A 19,160-nucleotide genomic window follows, 5' to 3' on the forward strand; every position below is an offset into this window, starting at 1 on the left:
TTGAGTCCGAACATTACGTAAAATTTATTTATAAACTAATTTCGAGATTGAATTGAGATATTTAACTTATGATTAGGCCCACCTGGAATCTGCACGCGCAGAATTCCACAGATTTTCAGAACATCATTAATTCAGTTTATTTACTTGAGTAAATGTGTGTAAATCTAGATTTTTTCCGTTTTTTTCTTATTTTCAGTAATATTATTGACTAATGTGTAAACATTCATCTGATTTATGTACAGTGCAGTTTGTAAAGTAATATTTTCTGTCTTTTACAAGGGATATTATATGACAAACTTGCTTTATTTCCCAAATAAAGTAAATCTAATAGGATTTGCATTTTAAACATTAAATAAAAAGTTAAAAAGATATTTATTGTTTTATATATTAAGGTTTTAGTGCTGATACTCCAAAAATAATTCTGCAGAAATCCGTAGACTTTTAATAAGGGTGTCACGATCCTCCAAATTCTCGATTCGATTACATTTTCGATTCTGAAGGCACGATTCGATTCGATTTTCGATTATGAATAATTAATTAATTAATGACCAATTAATTATTTGTAGCCTACCGTTTAAACTACCTGACCTGCATGGTCTTTGTTTTACCCATAAACAAATCATACAGTAAATGAATAAAGGCAAGTTACACACATAATTACCACCTGTCAATCACTTTTTCTGCAGGACTCGTGAATAGGCAGTGATCTGTGTCGTTATAATGGCGTTGGTAAAAAAAGAAGCACAACCAACAGGAACCAGCCAACAGTATCTGAGGTGTTCGCTAAAATGACTGAGTACAAGTGAGTGAAAGATTGAAGCAGTCCTCTGACTGCCTGGACCTGCTGTCTCGAGTGCATGGCTGTGAGTGCGTCTGTTTGGTCACGTGATGTGCATTTTCAGAGGTAGTGAGGAAGGAGGGCTGCTCAGAAATGCTACACGCCACTCTGTATGTCAAATCGTTGTCGTTCTAAAATGCCATTTAAAAACAAAGACAGTGTAAACAGGGCCTGAGTGTGTATTTTTCACGAGCGGATTTGCAACGGGGGCGGGCGGAGGATTGCGATGCCAGTGTTGTCTATCGGACGAACCGTACGTAATACGTACATAGCAGAGCTTGCAAAACTGTTTTTTTTTGTCGACAACACGAACGTTGTCAACATAACTCACTGGAAATCCAAAATGCTTAAACACCGGCGACTTCATTGAAAGAGGAGAGGATTTAAGCTCTGTCGACGGGTCTCCTGCTTCTGCAGTTTAACAAGCACTTCAACAAGCCTGTTGTTTCCCGCTTGGCAAGCCAAGCTGACGTGACATGGGGGCGTGACAGCATCGACGATTCTATTGTTTGATTCGATAATCGAAATTAAGCATAAATTTCGATCGATTTCGATTAAAAATCGAAATCGTGACACCCCTAACTTTTAACAAAATTCTCTGCAGAAATAGCAAAAAACGTCCGCAGATTCCGTCTGGCCCTACTTATGATTAAATAATTAAATAATTCCTGACTCACTATAAATAACCACAGTTTCTTCATCTTGAAGAATCACCCCCACCCAGTCCTACCCCCCCACTCCTTTTCAAAACGGATGACACGGCGGCCCTGTGATTAGCACTGTTGCCTCACTGCAAGAATGTCTCTTAGTTAAAGTCCTTACTAAATCAGTCGACATTTCTGTGCAAAGTTTGCTCATTCTCTCCATGCTCGTGTGGGTTTAACTGGCTTCTCTGGTTTCCTCCCAGTCCAAAAAAACATGCAACCTAAGAAAATTGAACAAAACTGGCATCATAGTCAAGCTCTTAGCCAGCCTTTTATCGGTCATTAGTCAGAAATACGTTGGGGGAATTCATTGAGATCTTCCTAAGCTTAAACTCCCCTCTCGTCCTGCTAGGGAGCCCAGGGCTCGAGAATCTTACAAGCTCAGGGCTCTCTTCCGGGACAGCATGCCAAACAATCTCTATTATCAATCATCAGCTAAGTGTAAATTCTTGAAATCCATTGTGAAAATATATTTAATAAATATTGATGAACTAGCAAGTAAAAGACCTGTTTCTACTTTAGCTAGCAAGCCAGTTATTTGGATATACTAATTGTAAGAAACTAAAAGCACTATTTAACTGACAATTTAAGGCTAACTAGCTTTTTAAATGACAGAATTTTAACATCTGTAGTGTGTAATTAATTCCCATAAATTCCTGAAAATTTCTAATGATTCCGGATAAGTTTCACATTTTGAAAATAGTGCAAATGTTCTGAAAAATTTCTAGAACTTGTTCACCCCTTTGCAAACTTATTCAAGATGCACACGCGATTAGTCACAAACAACAAAACAGTTAGACTATGACAACCTGAAATGCTACAAATAAGGGAAATGTAAGTGATACGATGCCCTAACTAGTCAGGGTACTAGCTTGAGAACAATAGTGTACACAAGTCTTGATCACCAGCCATTTAATCAATAACAGTAAGGTATTCTCTAAGTTGTGTTTAACTGCCCATTAAAGTGTGACTGGAAATTATTTTTACTCTGGAGAACCCTTTGAGGTCATAACATTAAAAAGCATTACAGAATAAGTGTTCATTGAGAATAAAATGTTTTATAGGTAGCGGGAATGCTAGGTGTCAAGATTATGACCACACTAAATCTGCTGCTGATTTGAAACAGGTTTCAGTAGTTTACTTTCTATTACTACTATGGTAGTTTGTGTTAGCATTTTAAATTGGACTTATTTTACTTATATTAGACTTAATTTTTTTTTATTATTCTTTAATTTTAAGGACTGACATTCTAATATTTGTTGTTAATATAGTTCTATTGTGTATTTTTTAGTTATCTTAATGCTTAAACTGAAAAATAAGATGTGTTTCCTTGGCAATTATTCTGAAGCGAAATAAGATTTTCTTTTATAAATAGGCACATATACACACAGAAACATTTATATGTATATATAATCATGCACTGAAAAAATAACTCTGAAAATTTACTTTAAAAAAATCCTCGTAACAATTTGCACAAACAAATTTCAAGTAAATTTTACAATCTTTTATTAGGTACAATTAACCTGTCATTTATTATGTAAAATTTACTTAATTTATTTAGGAGTGTTGTTTTAAATATTAAGTAGATTGTTATTATTAGTGAATTGATTATACTTTTAAGTCTTCATTTATTTAAATAAATCAAGAAATGTCATTTTCTTGTTTTAGCAGAAGGAACATTGCTTTTATCAATTTTAAAAAATCTTATTAGTTACAAATTAGTACATTTAGTGCAACTTGGTTTAATTAAGACAGACATTTCCACTTGAAATATGTTATTCACTTTGAGCAAATTTATTTAGCAAGAGCAAATTTACTTTATAAATGCTGGCTGATGTCAGAGCTAGTGTTATCCTAGCTATGATTTTCTGAGTAAAGCGTCAAACAATAACGCTGATAATAAAACGCCAAGACCCAAAGCAAAACTTAAACTATTTTAAAGCTTCCTAATCTACAAACTAATGATGATCAAACTCCAAGTCTTTCTCTCAAATTTAAACTACTAAGATTGCTTTTATTTTCAAAATACTTTTCTTTTAATTCAAGCCCTTGCAAAATTTGCTGGGAACTACCCATCGCGACATATCCAATACAATACAATTACAATCCATATTAAAACTTACTTAATATTAGTAGGTTTGCGACGATTAGAAAATATTTAAATATTATGTGTAAATTAATATTATTATTTAACTCTTTCCACTCATTTAATTTATTATAGGAATTAAATGTGTAAATATTAAATATGTAGTTAGAAAATTCTAGTTATCTTTGACAATTAATATCACAATTTACAAATTATGAGTTAAATTATTTAATTTGACTACACTAAAAATTTATTTCTTTCAGTGTGTCTGTGTGTGACACCATACAAGTTTGAGACTGTCCAAAAATACAGCATATTCAGAATTCAATTCACCAACAAAACCAGGAATTAAAGTGTAGTTCACCAAAATAAAAAAAATCTGTCATCCTTTTCTCAGCCTTCACTTGTTTGAGTTTCTTTATTCTGTTGAACACAAATGAAAGCTGGAAACCTGACTTCCATAGTACTCGTTTTTCCAAATATGGGGGTCAATGGTTACAGGTTTTCAGCATTCTTCAAACTATCTTCTTTAGTGTTTAACAGAAAAAAGAAAATCAAAAAGGTTTAAAACCAATTGAGGGCGAGTAATTGTTCATTTTTGGGTGAACTATTCCTAAACCAAAAATGAAAATTTACTCGCCCTTAATTGTTTTCAAATCGTTATGAGTTTCTTTATTTTGTTAATCTCCAAATAAGATAGTTTGAAGAATGTTGAAAGGTATTTTGAAAAAAGACGGAAACCTGGCTTCCATAGTGTTTGATTTTCCTACCATGGAAGTCAATGGTTACTGGTTTTTAGCAGTCTTCAAACTATCTTCTTTTGAACTATCACTTTAAAACACTGTTTAGTCAACAAGCTAGGCAGGAAACTATAATCCTTAGAGTGATAGTTCACCACAAAATCTAAATTTACTAGCTGTTTACCCTCTCTTTAAAAATTTATACACATAATACTTTGTTTTGTTGAACACTAAGAGAGTCAATGGTTACAGGTTTCCAACTCTCATCAAAATATCTTGTTTTCTTAAGAAATAAACTTTTAGAACAAGTATGAGAAAATGTTCATCTTCAAAAGAACTACTCTTTCAAAACTGACAATGATGTCCTCCATAACCTCACTGCTTAATTAGGTTGTGTTCATGATACTTTGAAGGACAAATCTGCTATTGATTTGAGACAGTCCTGTCTAATGATGTGTAATAATAAAGCTAGAAAATAAAACCAGCATTTTTACTTTTTAAGCTACTGGTTATGACTGCAATTGACATCTAAATCTGCAGCTGATGCCTCAAAATACTGTCAAGTGTTTAAGACACAGCCCAGTTGGTTAGATATGTGTGCTCACTGAGCCGCTCTATTTACTTTACCTCAAAATGCTATAAACCTATAAATATATATATATATATATGTCACTTTCTTCTGTTAAATACAAAAGATGACATTCATAATAAAAGCAAAAACCTGTTACCATTAACATCCATAGTAAGAAAAACAATTACTATGAATGTCAATGGCTACAGGTTTCCAGCTCTCATCAAAATATGTTGTTTTGATCAGAAAGATGTTCTGTCATTTAGATTTTTAAATGGCAGAGTTTTCATTTTCAGATTGACTCTATGATTTCCTCAATAACCTTGTTTATTTAGGTTGTGTTCATGATACTACGAAGGCCAGGTCTGCTTTTGAGACAGTAATGCCTTATGATGAATAATAATAAAACAAGCCTCTTTTTATGTTTAAAATGGTGCTGTTATGACTGCGCTTATGACATGATGTCTAAATCTGCTTAGAAGTAAAGTTGGTTTTATATGCGGATATTCAAACAATCTCAATATTATAAATTTCAGAAAAGAATTCTTTGCAAAATCTAAATAGGGAAATCATACAAATAGCAAATGACTATTAAAGTACAACATTGTTCAATTAGATAGTGTTTATGTTGTTTAGAAGTCATGCTTGTATGCTAATTCCGATCAAATATTCAAAGTAACATGGTAAACATAATAGAGACTGCTAAATGAACGAATGAGCGAATATAAAACCAACTTTACCTCTATTAAATGTGCAGCTGATGCCTCAAAATACTGTCAAGTGTTTAAGACACAGCCCTGTTGGTTAGATATGTGTGCTCACTAAGTCGCTCTATTTACTTTACCTCGAATGGTTATACACCTATATATGTCACTTTCTTCTGTTAAATACAAAAGATGACATTAAGAATAAAATTGAAAACCTGTTACCATTAACATCCATAATAAGAAAAACAAATACTATGAAAGTCAATGGTTACAGGTTTCCAGCTCTCACTAAAATATCTTTTGTTTTGATCAGAAAGTGAAAGATGTTCTGTCATTTAGATTTTTAAATGGCAGAGTTTTCATTTTCAGATTGACTCTTTAACGTCCTCCATAACCTCACTGCTTATTTAGGTTGTGTTCATGATACTATGCAGGCCAAATCTGCTTTGGATTAGAGACAGTACCATCTAATGATGTTTAATAATAAAACTAGCCTCTTTATATTTTCAAAATGGTGCTGTTATGACTGCGCTTGTGACATGATGTCTAAATCTGCAGCTGATGGCTCAAAACACTGCTCAGGTGGTCAGCACACTGTCAGGTGTTAAGACACAGCCCTGTCGGTCAGATATGTCGGTTCAGGGTGGCTCTACTGACCCGCTCTCTCTCATCACGTTCCCGTCCCCGCAGTCACAGGCCCCGCCGGCCTGACTCCGGAACATGTTAAAATCATGGCCCGTGTGGTCGCCGTTATTGAAGCACTCCGCGCATAACGACATGCACGGGGAAATGCCGCAAGTCCGGCAACGGTAGGCCACGAAGTTGGCAGTCCACACCAGCCCGCAGAGGGTGGCGTTATCGTAGGATCGGACGGTCCGGCAGAACTCGTCGAAACCGTCCCCTCCGGCCAGCAGCCATTTACACCAGTCCAGCGCCTCCGGGTCCGAGCCCCGCTCCGGGTTCAGTACGCTATCCAGCAGTTCCTGCAGCTGCCGCAAGCCTGAACTGTTGTCAGTCCGCTTGAGGTCTGCCTTCAGATGGGCGGCGGTGGATTTCTTGTCCCGGCGCAGCAGAGACGCCGCCATCATGCGCTACGGGTTTGTTGTGCTCACTTTATTTTGGTTGTCTTGTTGCTGTGATCGCGGCGCTTCTCGCGAGGTCTGGATGTTACGGATATCCTGCGTTTATCGCGAGATCCTGTTGCAAACGAGTAGAGCGGCTTTAAACAGGGTGACAAATTAGGCGGAGCTTTTGTATTTTTCTTTTTCTTTCTTTCTTTCTTTCTTTCTTTCTTTCTTTCTTTCTTTCTTTCTTTCTTTCTTTCTTTCTTTTCTTTCTTTCTTTCTTTTCTTTCTTTTCTTTCTTTCTTTCTTTCTTTTATTTATTTATTTATTTATTTATTTGTTTATTTATTTATTTATTTATTTAGTTGTTTATTTAGTTATTTATTATGCCGAAAAATAAGCTATCCGTTTTTAATACTTTTTAATCTTTTATGTTTTTTTTTTTACAACATCACATAAAACAATACAGTCTTATTCAATACAGTACACATGAAACAGGACAAAAGCAAACAAACAAATACTAACAAGTAATAATAATTCTGAAAATTGTATAATGGATGAATGTATGACTATGTGATGTACATGTATACTGTATATGTATACTAATGTTATATATATATATATATATATATATATATATATATATATATATATATATATATATATATATATATAAAACAATATTATATATAACCATATAACATACAAATATACACCTATACATTTGTGTATATACATTTACAAGTCTACAGAACCAAAACAAAATCTAGCAATTATGACATTCCCATTATACTGAATAATAATAATAATAATAATAATAATAATAATAATAATGGATGTTTTAATTAATACAAGAAGGGTAAATGCATAAATAAATAAAAAAAGAAGTTTAGTTGGATTTTTTTGTAGGTCTATTTATAGTTAAGGTTGCTATTTTGACTTAAAAAATTCTAAATAAATCTTCAAATTAGCTTTAAAATGGCAGATATTGAGCAGTATGTCTGTCCATTTAAATGTAACAATCCAACAATATTTAACATGCTTACATTTGAAAGAAAGATGCACAAATGGGGTATATGCACAGTTTAATTTCAGTCAGCCAGCCTCAGGAATTCCGGTGAATTGTCATCCCCTACAAAATCACAGCATTAAGGATCTGATTTCTTTGAAAAAAAAATCTGCCTAGCTGAGATACGATATACAGTGGGTATCAGACCAAACAAGAAGCACTGCATGAAATTATATTTTTCCACGCCATGTCTTTAAAGTATGGATATTAATTTTACCTCAGTATTTTCAAAGGAGTTTTTTTGCACTAGCCTATTGTAAATGACGGCGCCTGCGTTTAAACAGATTTAATCTCTTTTTATGCTTTAACAACCAAATGGATGCTGAAGTTTATTTAACTGATGAAATTTGATTACATTACAACATCGATACTGTAAATGGAACCTTATGAAATTAAACATAGTCACATAACCTTTCTCCGGAAGTTCATGATTGGCTGAAAAACATAGCTGTACATGTAGCCCATTCTGAAAAATCCAATACTATTCTACGATAATAAATATAACAACACGCACACCACTCAATGTATCCCAAAAAATCAAACAATGTTTGTTTTCATGAACCTACATTTGCAAAAAATTATACATTATGTATGAAAATTGTATGTGTCTTGAATTATAGTAAGCGTATAATCACTTATTATTATTATTATTATTATTATTATTTTGTTTTTGCTTTTTAGTTAGCATTTACTTAAAATACCAAGGTTAAACTATGTGGTTAAACTCTGTGGGGTTAAACTTTTTTGATTACCATAATATAGCATGGTGAGTTGCTTTTTTTATAGCAGTAAAACCATGGTTAAATTTCGTAATGGTAGAAAATTAGAACAAAAGTTTTCAATTAACTGCACTGACTGGTTTTAAAAAGTACCTTTGATTGAACAGGTATTAGTTCAAATTTATTTACTGTATCATTTTAATTCACTACATTTCTGCAGCGTCTGTTGCTGAGGACACGTGGCGGCTGTTGTTTTTGTCAGCGCTGTTAAATAAGGACCAATCATTAGTTTGTGATTACTAAACGTTATATCACAATTTCAGCGGGATTACTTCAGCTAAATTTTAATTTGGGTAACTGTGAATATTTGTAGTAATTAATAGTTGTAAACAATTCTACAATGTTTAGTGTATAAATGTCTTCAAAATGATTAAATCTGAATGCGATTGAATGCAATATTCTGCTCTCTGGGCCGACAGGCGCCGTCTAGAGGTGAGTGTCTTTTGTAAACCAGCCCAGCTGTTTCTCGCGATGTTTTCTGCTTGTACTGTGGTGTACTTCGCGTTTCCTCGCGATACTTCTGTGCCGTTTGATTTATATCCAGTGGACAGGACAGGTGGCAGGGTGAGATATGTCGCTTATCTTAAATGCCTGTTGATGACTATTTTGGGCGAATATCTTGGTGTTACTCAGCATAAGTAAAGACGCCATTATGACTCGACAAAATTTACTTAGCATCACAAGTGTTGTTTTAGTGGAGTTTACCTTTATTTAACCGTTTTACACCAAATAACTACAGTAAACGGGAGTAAAACTGTAGAATATAGTAAGATAATTGCAGCAAAATTAAATGCAACTGCAATTTGCAATACATTGAAGTACAACTGAAGTAACAAGAAGTAAAGTGTAAGGAAAAAGAGGGTAAGATGAGTCATTTTTTACTCCTCAGTGTTGAGGAAAGTTACTTTCAGGCTTTATATGGTCCTGGAAAAGTCATGGAAGTTTGGCAAGGCATTTTCCAGGCCTGGAAAAGTTTTGGAAAAATAAATAAACCCAAAATGTTATGGAAAAGTAATGGAAATTTGATTAACAAATATCCGTGTACTTAAAATATATTTGAGATGATAATATTGGGTATATTTCAAATACAATTGCGATTTCTATCCCTTTAAATGAAAAAATATATTATTATGTGGATGATACAGTCATATACACAGCTGCATCTTTGCATCTGAAGGGTCCACCCAGTTGGCCCAATGCCGGTGTCCACTGGTGGATGAAGGTTCATTGCATGTTCGGTCTTTCCAGTGCACAATGTTGATTTATATTAAACTTAACTCATATCTAACTCCAATTTTAGTCTGAGGTGGTTTAGAATTAGAATATTAATATATTTATCCTCGTTTTATCTGACTCCAATTATAGAACATTGATAAGATTATTTTGTTTTCTTTCACATTATTTTAGATTATGATTGAATATTCTTTCGATTTGTTATTATACCTTATTCTCATTTACTCAGATTCCTATAGCATCCCGAGTCTTGCACCGGCCGGGTATACAATCTCTTAATACAAGCATGTCAGTCTTGGTCATTAAACAGAGGCGATTAACCACTCTCCTAAAAAAGCAGAACCCTACTTTACTCAATTTAGGAGATTTTTATGTGTTCCCCATAGATCTGTTATCTACTTAATCAAGACAAAGTATTTTAATAATAATCGCACAGGATTATAAGTTTGTAGATGAAGGCCTAAATACCCACATTTAGATTAGTTTCAACAATATTTTGTTGTTCTAAATAGAAAACTCATAGATGGCCTTTTACAGTCTAAGTATACTTGAATTAATGCCAATTTGTTAGTCGGATCTCTTTTAGTCCGTTACTAACCTGTACAGTGGCTTGTAGTGCTATGGACAACAACATTTACCAGTGATAATAACACGAGGTTTGAATAATTCAAAACATAATTTATTAGTCAGGTAAGTGTATTATGCCAATTCAATCAGTCAATTCATAAATGATCAATACAAAACATCAAATTATCAAAGACAAATCCAAGATGAAAAGATGCATACCTGACTTCAAAATATACATAACAAGGAGCATAAGCTCCATGTTACGGGCTGATCTGGGTAAGCAGAATCGCGCTGAGCCTTTCTCAAACCTTACCTTAAGTAATCCAAGAATTCCCTCAAGGAAAGGGGTGTGTGCATAACAAAGGGCATTTGCATTTAGTGCTGCCTGTGGAAAAGTCACACCCTTCACAGTGGTTCAAAAGATGCCTGAAGTTATATATTTATTGTTTTGATTATGTCTATTTCTGAGAGAATGAGACCATTGTACCAGTCGCACTGAGACATTTCAAATTATATCAAACACGATAGATAAAGTCAGTTTGGTTAATTTAGAACATTCAAACATTGAAATGACCATATGTGTGAGTTGGGGTGATTTGAAGCCTAGTTTCAGCAGGTTCAGATGCAAAAGCAGCAGGAGCTGGTTTTTCCCGCATTCCCACCTGCTGGGTTGTGGAGTCAACCGTCTCCGCTTTCAGCCCATGCCTGAATTGTCAAAGATATAAAAATATTTGCAATATCTCAACTCTTACACATCCAATATCTCGTTTGTCACAGAGGGCGTGCAGGGAATGTTTGTGAATAAACGTGAAAGTGTCAAACTGCAGTTAAAGTCGACAAATTAAAAATGAAACACCCAAATTACATGAAACTCCGGAGGAAATGTGGATAGCATGGTGCCGCAATGATGTTAATCAGATGATGTGCTATAACATGTAAAACAGCATCATGAAAGGAACATTCAAAAAGCAACTCATGTAAACATCTTAGTCTTATTATTATCTTAATTAGATTAAAGCAAATAATTCGATTACCATGTAAACATAGTCACTGTGTAAAGCATTAGAGTTGCATTGGCTGTGTAAAAAAGGCCAGCCAGTAGGTGCTGTAGAGCAACCAACTCCCATGCGGAAGGTCGCCAGTTCGATACCAGCTCGAGGTGGGTTGGGTGGTGTAGGACTGGTGGGGATACAGCTGCACAGCAATTGAACAAACACTGTGTAGTCAAAATGTTTATTAGGGTCCAAGCAAATAGGTTAGAGACAACTCTTCTTTTTTTATTTTGTTCATTAATACAGGGAAATATTTCTATATGCCTACCCATACACGCCATTTTAAGCGTGTAGAGGAAGGTGTAAGAGCTATTTCTGCTTAGAGGATGTTGTCACTTTTTATTTAGTGAGATGTTTTATGAAATAAGTGTGTTAGAAAAGCATGCTTTAGGGTATAAAGACTCCTTTTCACTGCATGACTGGAAGTCATTCATTTCCAATGGAGAGTAGTGCGGGAGCTGCGTGGAGTTCCGATGAAGTCCGTATGCGGAAAATTTGGATCTGATTTGAGCTGCGGATCCGTTGAAATATTTGTACTCCTGCGACTAGACCATATGCGACCGGATGTGATGTATTTCACTGTTGTCTAAGCAGGTCCATGTGCGTGAGATGAGAAATAATTGTTTATGTGGTTATTTTGTAAATAAGAAAAAGTCTATATATATATAAAACATTTCTATTTATAAATGCAAGTATAAAAAATATATTTTTATGATGTCTCCACACTCCAATATTTTTATCGGTCTATGAGTTTCTAGTATTCATTAATTTATTCAAGCATGATGAACGCACAGAGAATATAGACTCTTACTTTTATTTCGGAGACTGCGAGAACAGCTTCTCCCATGGTGTACGTCAGAACTGAAAATTTTGTGCGACTGCCACAAGGGGGCGTAATCCAACAGTCGTGTCTAAGGCTGTTTCTCAATTCCAAGAATGCAGAGAACGGACTTGTGTTCTTGTGGAGACCGGTCTTGCCAGGTGTCCTCGGAAGAACGAACTCAGGAGACCGCGAGGGCAGAGAACGCGTCCTTTGAGAAATGGGATGCTGCGTTTTTCCTGATGGTCATGTGACCTTCACGCGTTTTAAATGGAAATTATTTAAACATTACAGCATTCATACAACGATTTATTGTTTCCCCCCTCTTCAAAATATATACTTTGCATAAAAACATTATAAATATACCCTGCACAATATAAATAAAACAGATTTTAATACAAATTTCAGCAAACAAACAACCCTTAATGTGTTTATTCCTTTATTAAGATATTCATGTTAATGTTTACTTTCACCGTTTCATTTAGGGAAACTCCTGAGGTAAATAAGTGATTTCTCTGAACTTTAATAATAAATCTAAATAAAATGCTACGCTTCCCACCTCCAGCTGCAATGACTTCTGGGACTTCCAGAGCGAGTTCGGTGCTCAAGTCTGCATCGGTGCGTCCTCGATATCAAGAACACATCTGGGAAGTTTCACGCGTCCTCCGTACTCGCGGTCTTGAGTATTGGAACTGAACTTAGGCAGCTGATGATGACGTTGCACGAGAACACGAGGATGCAAGACCGCTGAAGAACGCATATTGAGGAACAGCCTAAATGTCATGTGCAGTGGAAAGGCGGCTTAACTGTCAATAAACAGACACTTTTAGTTCTTTTTGAGTGAGCACACACAAACAAAAGACTATGTGATCAAAATTTATTCTTTAAAAAGTGAATAACAATTGTAGTGTTCTCATACCAACACAAACCGCACCGTCAAACATGTAAATATGGGGAAATATGAAAGAGATATGATCTACAGACTTTGGTAATAAAATTCTGCTACAGTGACGGAGGGTGAAAAAGTGGAAAATGTCTCCAAACCAAAAACGCGACCTAACATGGGTTTTACAGTGTTCAATAAAGCCGTCCAAACAGACAGGAAGTGCAGGTAATTCAAACACACAGTCTGGAGCGGGTCACACATGAATGAGTTTACCGTGGAAAAACCTTCTTTCGTAAAATGAGACAACGGAGGGTAAGTGATATTAAAGATGTGATCAATCGGACTTTGGCTGATGCATAAATACAAAAAGAATGAATCAGAAGTGCAATAAAAGAAGCTGATCTGAGGTCTTCATCATCCTCGTCATCATTTGGAAGTCCAGAAGAAGTGAAAATAAAAGCACCAAGTGAAAGAGAGAAACATGCCAGGCTACTCTTCCTCCTCTTCTTCTTCTCCCATCACCTCTACGATGAGTTCAGCGGTGCAGGTGGTCTCCCCGAGGCTGTTCATGGCCTTGCAGGTATATTTTGCGTCATCATCGCCGTTGACCTCAGAAATGACCAGACTACAGTTTCCGTCCTCGTCATAATCTATCTGAAAATGGCGCGTCTCTTTAATGGGCTGATCGTCCTTATACCACACCACCTCTGGGTCAGGATAACCTAACAGTGAACAATTACAGGATGAATATCTGACACAAAACAGCATGAATATACTACTGATTTTAAAATTAGGGGTGAGGGGAAATTTTTGGTCACTTTGTGAAGTTTGTTTATAAACGAATTTCGAGAGAATCACATGCTTATGATATATATATTCAATTTATGATTCAACAATCAGACGATTCCTAAGCCACTATAAATACCCTAAGTTCCATATAACAGCCATCTTTGTTTTGAAGAATCCCCCCTTCCACCCCTACTCCTCCACCTTTCCTAGATAGGTGGCATGGTGGCCCAGTGGTTAGCACTGTTGCCTTACAGCAAGAACATCACTGGTTCTAGTTCTTACCAAGCCAGCCAATGTTTCTGTGCGGAGTACACGTTCTCCCCGTGCTCACGTGGGTTTTCCCCCGGGTTTCCTCCCACCATCCAAAACATGCAACTTAAGTTAATTGACTAATCCAAATCGACACTATAGACATGCTCCTAGTAAATAGTTATCTCTTAAGAGCAATCATTATCTGTTCATTAGTTACTACAGCAGGGGAGTTCTCGAGATCTGCCTCTTGACAGTTTAAATGTACAATTCCCCTAATAACAAACCATATACTAAGATGTTTGGCTTAAGCTACTATTTAGATGCTTATCAATAGTTAATTAATAACCCAGCTACTAGTAGTGCTGTGTTTTTACCAGAAAAGTGTCCTATCACGCCATCATCAGAATACACTAGGGCTGTCAAAAGTATCGAGTTCAGTACCAATAAGTACTGACATTTTAAAAACGTGCATTTCCCGTTCACATTTGAGCACTGATTGGCCACTGTGTTCACATGCTAAACAGAAATGATTGTGATTGGGCATGAAGGTCATCAGTTTACCACTGTTCAAAGACCTCAAACATAGATACAATATTAGCATTGTCACGCACGCATACAGCTGAGATCATCCAACATAATCTTAACAAATTGTTATTCATCATAATGTTTTCTTTGAATGAGAGAACAGAATAATTTTCACATAATTGGGAAGTAAATATTCTAGCCTACAATTCTGGTTACTTAAAAGTCAGACACATTCAGTGTGTTTTTTGGACCTTATTTGAGCTACAATTTTTCTCCAAAACCTATTAACCAAGCATACATTAAAAAATAAAAAATAAACGCAATCATATACATCAATATTTCTCACATATTATAGTAGCACAGTTTGTGTTAAATGCAAAAACAATACATGTTGATCAATGTTATGTAATAAGTAGCTGAAATAAGCACAAATGTCAGGGCATGTCAAAACAACTTAGGGGCCCCAAAATCCCAAAGTGGTGCTCAGACCCCCGAGGGTTGATGTAATTTTGTAAAAAAAAAAAAAAAGGATTGTAAATACCCATCATTCATTCATTCATTTTCTTATCAGCTTAGTCCCTATATTAAGGGCCACAGCGGAATGAACCGCAGATACCCATCACTCATATCATTTTTACCTTCAATTTTGCAGTCAAATCGAGCAGCGCTTCCCTCCACCACCTCCACATCTTTGATAACAGAGCTGAACGTGGGCTTCATCAAAGTTTTTGCCTCCAATTCAGCAGCAAACTGTTTAGCATCTGCTTTGAAAGACAAGATTTTCATGTTAAAGACTTTACAATGGCAATTTCTATCATTTTTTTAATAAATTAACTTATTAAACAGATTACAAAACATTGCAAACTTTTAAACCTATGTATTTATTTATTCGTGTAAACAGTTTCACCTAATAATACAAAGGATGCCATTCAAATAAAAAGGTACTTTTAATTGTAACTTATATTATTCACAGTTCTGATATTTTTGACATGCTTAAATAGAACTTAAAGACGTCCTCATAATGTATATGATTTCATTATTACATCTGCAATATTTGAAATACTGTTAAGGTGTACTGCAGGTAAATGAAATATACTTTAACAATTTTTACCGTATATTTACTAATTACTTTGAACAAATCTAAAACTTTTTAACTAATTGTAAAGTATACAATATAATACTATCCTATACACACACTTCAGTTAGTATCACTTCAGCATTTCTCACAGCATATTTTTTTAGGTTTTATGACTCATTAGCTTATTATTTTGTTGTTTATTAAATGTTCCATAAATAATTTATCAAATAAATAACAGTAATATAAATAAAAATGTGTTTTAGTGATGACTGACAGTTGAATTCTTATGAGTCTTTATAAAAAAATTGCGTTGTGATGGTTGAATTAATACATTCCTTTCATCAGAGAACTGACATTCAAACTATTGCCTTCAGCTAGCTCTCTGCAACTCTCACATGGTCACCCACTGAAGCTAAGCAGGGCTGCGCCCGGTCAGTACCTGGATGGGAGACCACATGGGAAAGCTAGGTTGCTGTCGGAAGTGGTGTTAGTGAGGCCAGCAGGGGGCGCCCAACCTGCGGTCTGTGTGGGTCCTAATGCCCCAGTATAGTGACGGGGACTCTATACTGCTCAGCGCCGTCTTTCGGATGAGACGTTAAACCGAGGTCCCGACTCTCTGTGGTCGTTAAAAAATCCCAGGATGTCCTTCGAAAAAGAGTAGGGGTTTAACCCCGGCATCCTGGCCAAATCTGCCCACTGGCCTCTGTCCATCATGGCCTCCTAACCCTCCCCATATCATAATTGACTTCATCAATCTGTCTCCTCCCCACCAATCAGCTGGTGTGTGGTCTGGCGCAAAATGGCTGCCGTCACGTCATCCAGGTGGATGCTGCACACTGGTGGTGGATGAGGAGATTCCCCCCATTGTGTAAAGCACTTTGAGTGCCCAGAAAAGCGCTATATAAATGTAACAAATTATTATTATTAAGATGATTATATGGCATAGGACATGGTGATATCGTGAGTGTAATCCGATTGAAGTCTTGAATTGAGACAGAAATGTAGGGCGGTGCTTGATTTTATCCTTTGGGAACCGATTGGTTCATTTGAAGGTGGGCATTGCTGTTCGGACTTTCAGCAGTAAAAATGAAACCCCACTGAACTGAACTAAACTGAACTTCAACTCTGAAAACGACTGACACAGTTTCAAATTTCATAGAACTTCTATGTAAAGCTGCTTTGACACACATTGTAAAAGCACTATATAAATAAAGATGAATTGATATTTGATATTTTTTACAGAATAATAAGGTGCATAGATACAGTGTTTATAACAAGCACCACTATATACATATAAAAATAAGAGTAAATTTAGATTTCATGTCGGCTTTAACACAATGGCTCAATGTGTTAATTCACTAGCTAAGGCTCAATCCCATTTCTACCCCCATACTAAATTCTGATACCTGATGATTTCACAAAATATTCATCAGAATTGTCTTGTAGCAAGCAATTAGTTTTTTTTAGCATGTCTGGAATAACATTTATGTTGTTGAACGTTTATTTATGTTGCGGTTACATCCATTAACATGGGCTCTGTGTATAACCTCAGTTTTGTGCTTCTTTTGTAACAGAAACCCCTGAGGAAACCTGGAGTCTCATACTTTTTTTTTAACCTGGGTTAACTAAGTTTCTTAGCAGAATATTTTCAGTCGTACCCCTTCATACTCTGTTTCAAGAGCCAAGAGGAAGGTGTAGGCATAAGAGTAGGGGCATGCAATAGAATTGGGATTGAGCCCTAGTCAATGTCAGTCTTGTATTTAAGGTTTAGTTTGAAAAGAAAACTGATACCTTCTGTGGGGGAACTTTTTTTGGCATGAACACCTGCCATCAATGCCATGTTAGACAGTCGACCAATAGCTCGTACCGCATGCCCTGTTTTCTGGAAAAGAGAAACAATCATACGACAACGCATTCGTTAAAGAAATAGTTGGTAAGTACTACAATATATAATCATTTTCAATTTTGTCATTGTACTTTTTTTTCAGATCCTCACCTGCCACTTTCTTCTCAGAATATACTTCTTCATCCTCTCTTTGGAAAGTTTCTTGGCCTCCATGTTGGTGGTGTCTTGTTTAAGCCATGGATGCTGGAAACACTGGTCACAGGTCAGGCGAGCTCTGCAAACACACACACACACACCTATCTGTAACTGTGCTATAATATTGACATCAAGGAAGAAAGGGAATTGTAAGTACCTTTAACAGAGAACTAAACTTTTCTGCTGTACCTCAGAGAGCACAGACGCATGATGCAGAATGGAGAAAATCTACTTAATCAGACATGTGAATGACTAAGACAAATTAAGCATTTGTGTCTTGATTGAACTAAAACACTACGCAACGCTCTGATACAAACCACCAAAGCTTTTTTTAAAGCATGATTTCAACTTTGCCATCAGACTAACTGTAACAGTCGGATGCTGGACAATGGAGTTAGGGATTCACATGCAGTTTATTAAACAAGCAATGGTCAAACGGGTGCAAACAGTATCATAGGGGTAATCCAAAAGCATAGTCAGTCACAGGTGAGTAGGGATAGCTGACGTGAAACGTTTCGACACAGTGTGAAGAAGTGTGTTTCGAAACACTGCACTGAAGTATGATCTGAAACATTCCGGGTCACATGACCTAGGTCAGGGGTGTCCAAACTCGGCCCTAGAGGGCCGGTGTCTTCCAAAGTTTAGCTCCAACTTCCTTCAACACACCTCCCTGGAATTTTCTAGTAAACCTAGAATGAGCTTGATTAGCTGGTTAAGGTGTGTTTAATTGGGGTTGGAACTAAAATATGCAGAACACCGGCCCTCCAGGACCGAGTTTGGACTCCCCTGACCTAGGTGATTCAAAACACCCATGTAGCATAACTAAAGTGTTTCAAAACACTAGGTCAGGTAACTCAAAATAAAGCGATTCAAAGCATCGTCCATCTCCGAAGCGTTTCGAGACCTGGCGACTCTTAATAATATGTTTCTATTTTATGACCAAAACAAGACATATTTATTAACAAAGTGTTCATTCGGACGACAAACCAATGTCAAAACAAAACACATTACAAGAACAGAGTATTTAAAAACCAACATAGCTGCATCACCCTGGATTTGAGCCTATTATCTCAACATGCTAGTGTGGAACTCTGACTGCTTCACTACAGTAAATGACTTGAAATTTTAATGTTACAAATGTGGGATTTACCTTGATTAGCTAAACTGTTTCTTTGATGAAGCTGTTTCAGAGCAATACATGAGGTGACACTGTAAAGACGAGTTTCAAAACATTTCGATGCTTCGACTGTTTCAGTGTTTCATGAAGCCTCGCTTTGCCCACCACTACAGGCGAATGGTCAGTACAGGTGGCAAAGAATCGATACAAACGTTATAAGAAGGCAAAGACGCAGACAAAGA

General features: G+C 36.0%; 2 protein-coding genes and 1 long non-coding RNA gene across 21 annotated transcripts in view; 1 reads left to right on the forward strand and 2 right to left on the reverse strand.

Annotated features, from left to right (window-relative positions):
• Positions 1-6,779, reverse strand: part of ubr3 (ubiquitin protein ligase E3 component n-recognin 3) — a 119,157-nt gene extending 112,378 nt beyond the window's left edge. For 4 of the 8 annotated variants that reach the window (XM_087266443.1, XM_087266441.1, XM_087266442.1 and 1 more), the window contains exon 1: positions 6,300-6,756. Coding sequence is in view for 4 of the 8 variants with exons in the window: in NM_001423758.1 (NP_001410687.1) it covers positions 6,304-6,734 (431 nt within the window). In the remaining 4 variants the exon portion in view is untranslated. Of the gene's footprint in view, positions 1-6,299 lie in introns of all 8 variants that reach the window. The other 4 variants (XM_087266438.1, XM_087266439.1, XM_087266437.1 and 1 more) reach the window with 2 other exon arrangements.
• Positions 6,780-9,061: 2,282 nt separating this feature from the next.
• The window catches only part of LOC147835214 (uncharacterized), a 51,580-nt gene continuing 41,481 nt past the window's right edge, over positions 9,062-19,160 (forward strand). The window contains exons 1-2 of the long non-coding RNA XR_015499120.1: positions 9,062-9,419; positions 17,749-17,868. This is a non-coding gene — a long non-coding RNA (uncharacterized LOC147835214). The remainder of the gene's footprint in view (positions 9,420-17,748; positions 17,869-19,160) is intronic.
• Positions 13,094-19,160, reverse strand: part of mylka (myosin, light chain kinase a) — a 125,630-nt gene continuing 119,563 nt past the window's right edge. For 6 of the 12 annotated variants that reach the window (XM_087267340.1, XM_087267338.1, XM_087267344.1 and 3 more), the window contains 4 exons: positions 17,757-17,880; positions 17,552-17,642; positions 15,321-15,443; positions 13,094-13,838 (listed from right to left, as the gene is read on the reverse strand). In XM_087267340.1, coding sequence (XP_087123466.1) covers positions 13,606-13,838; positions 15,321-15,443; positions 17,552-17,642; positions 17,757-17,880 — 571 coding nt within the window. In that variant the 3' untranslated portion in view covers positions 13,094-13,605. Of the gene's footprint in view, positions 13,839-15,320; positions 15,447-17,551; positions 17,643-17,756; positions 17,881-19,160 lie in introns of all 12 variants that reach the window. The other 6 variants (XM_087267339.1, XM_087267337.1, XM_087267345.1 and 3 more) reach the window with 1 other exon arrangement.

This window comes from Danio rerio, chromosome 9 (assembly GCF_052040795.2).
Source record: "Danio rerio strain M-AB ecotype USA chromosome 9, GRCz13ab, whole genome shotgun sequence".
NCBI lineage: Eukaryota > Metazoa > Chordata > Actinopteri > Cypriniformes > Danionidae > Danio > Danio rerio.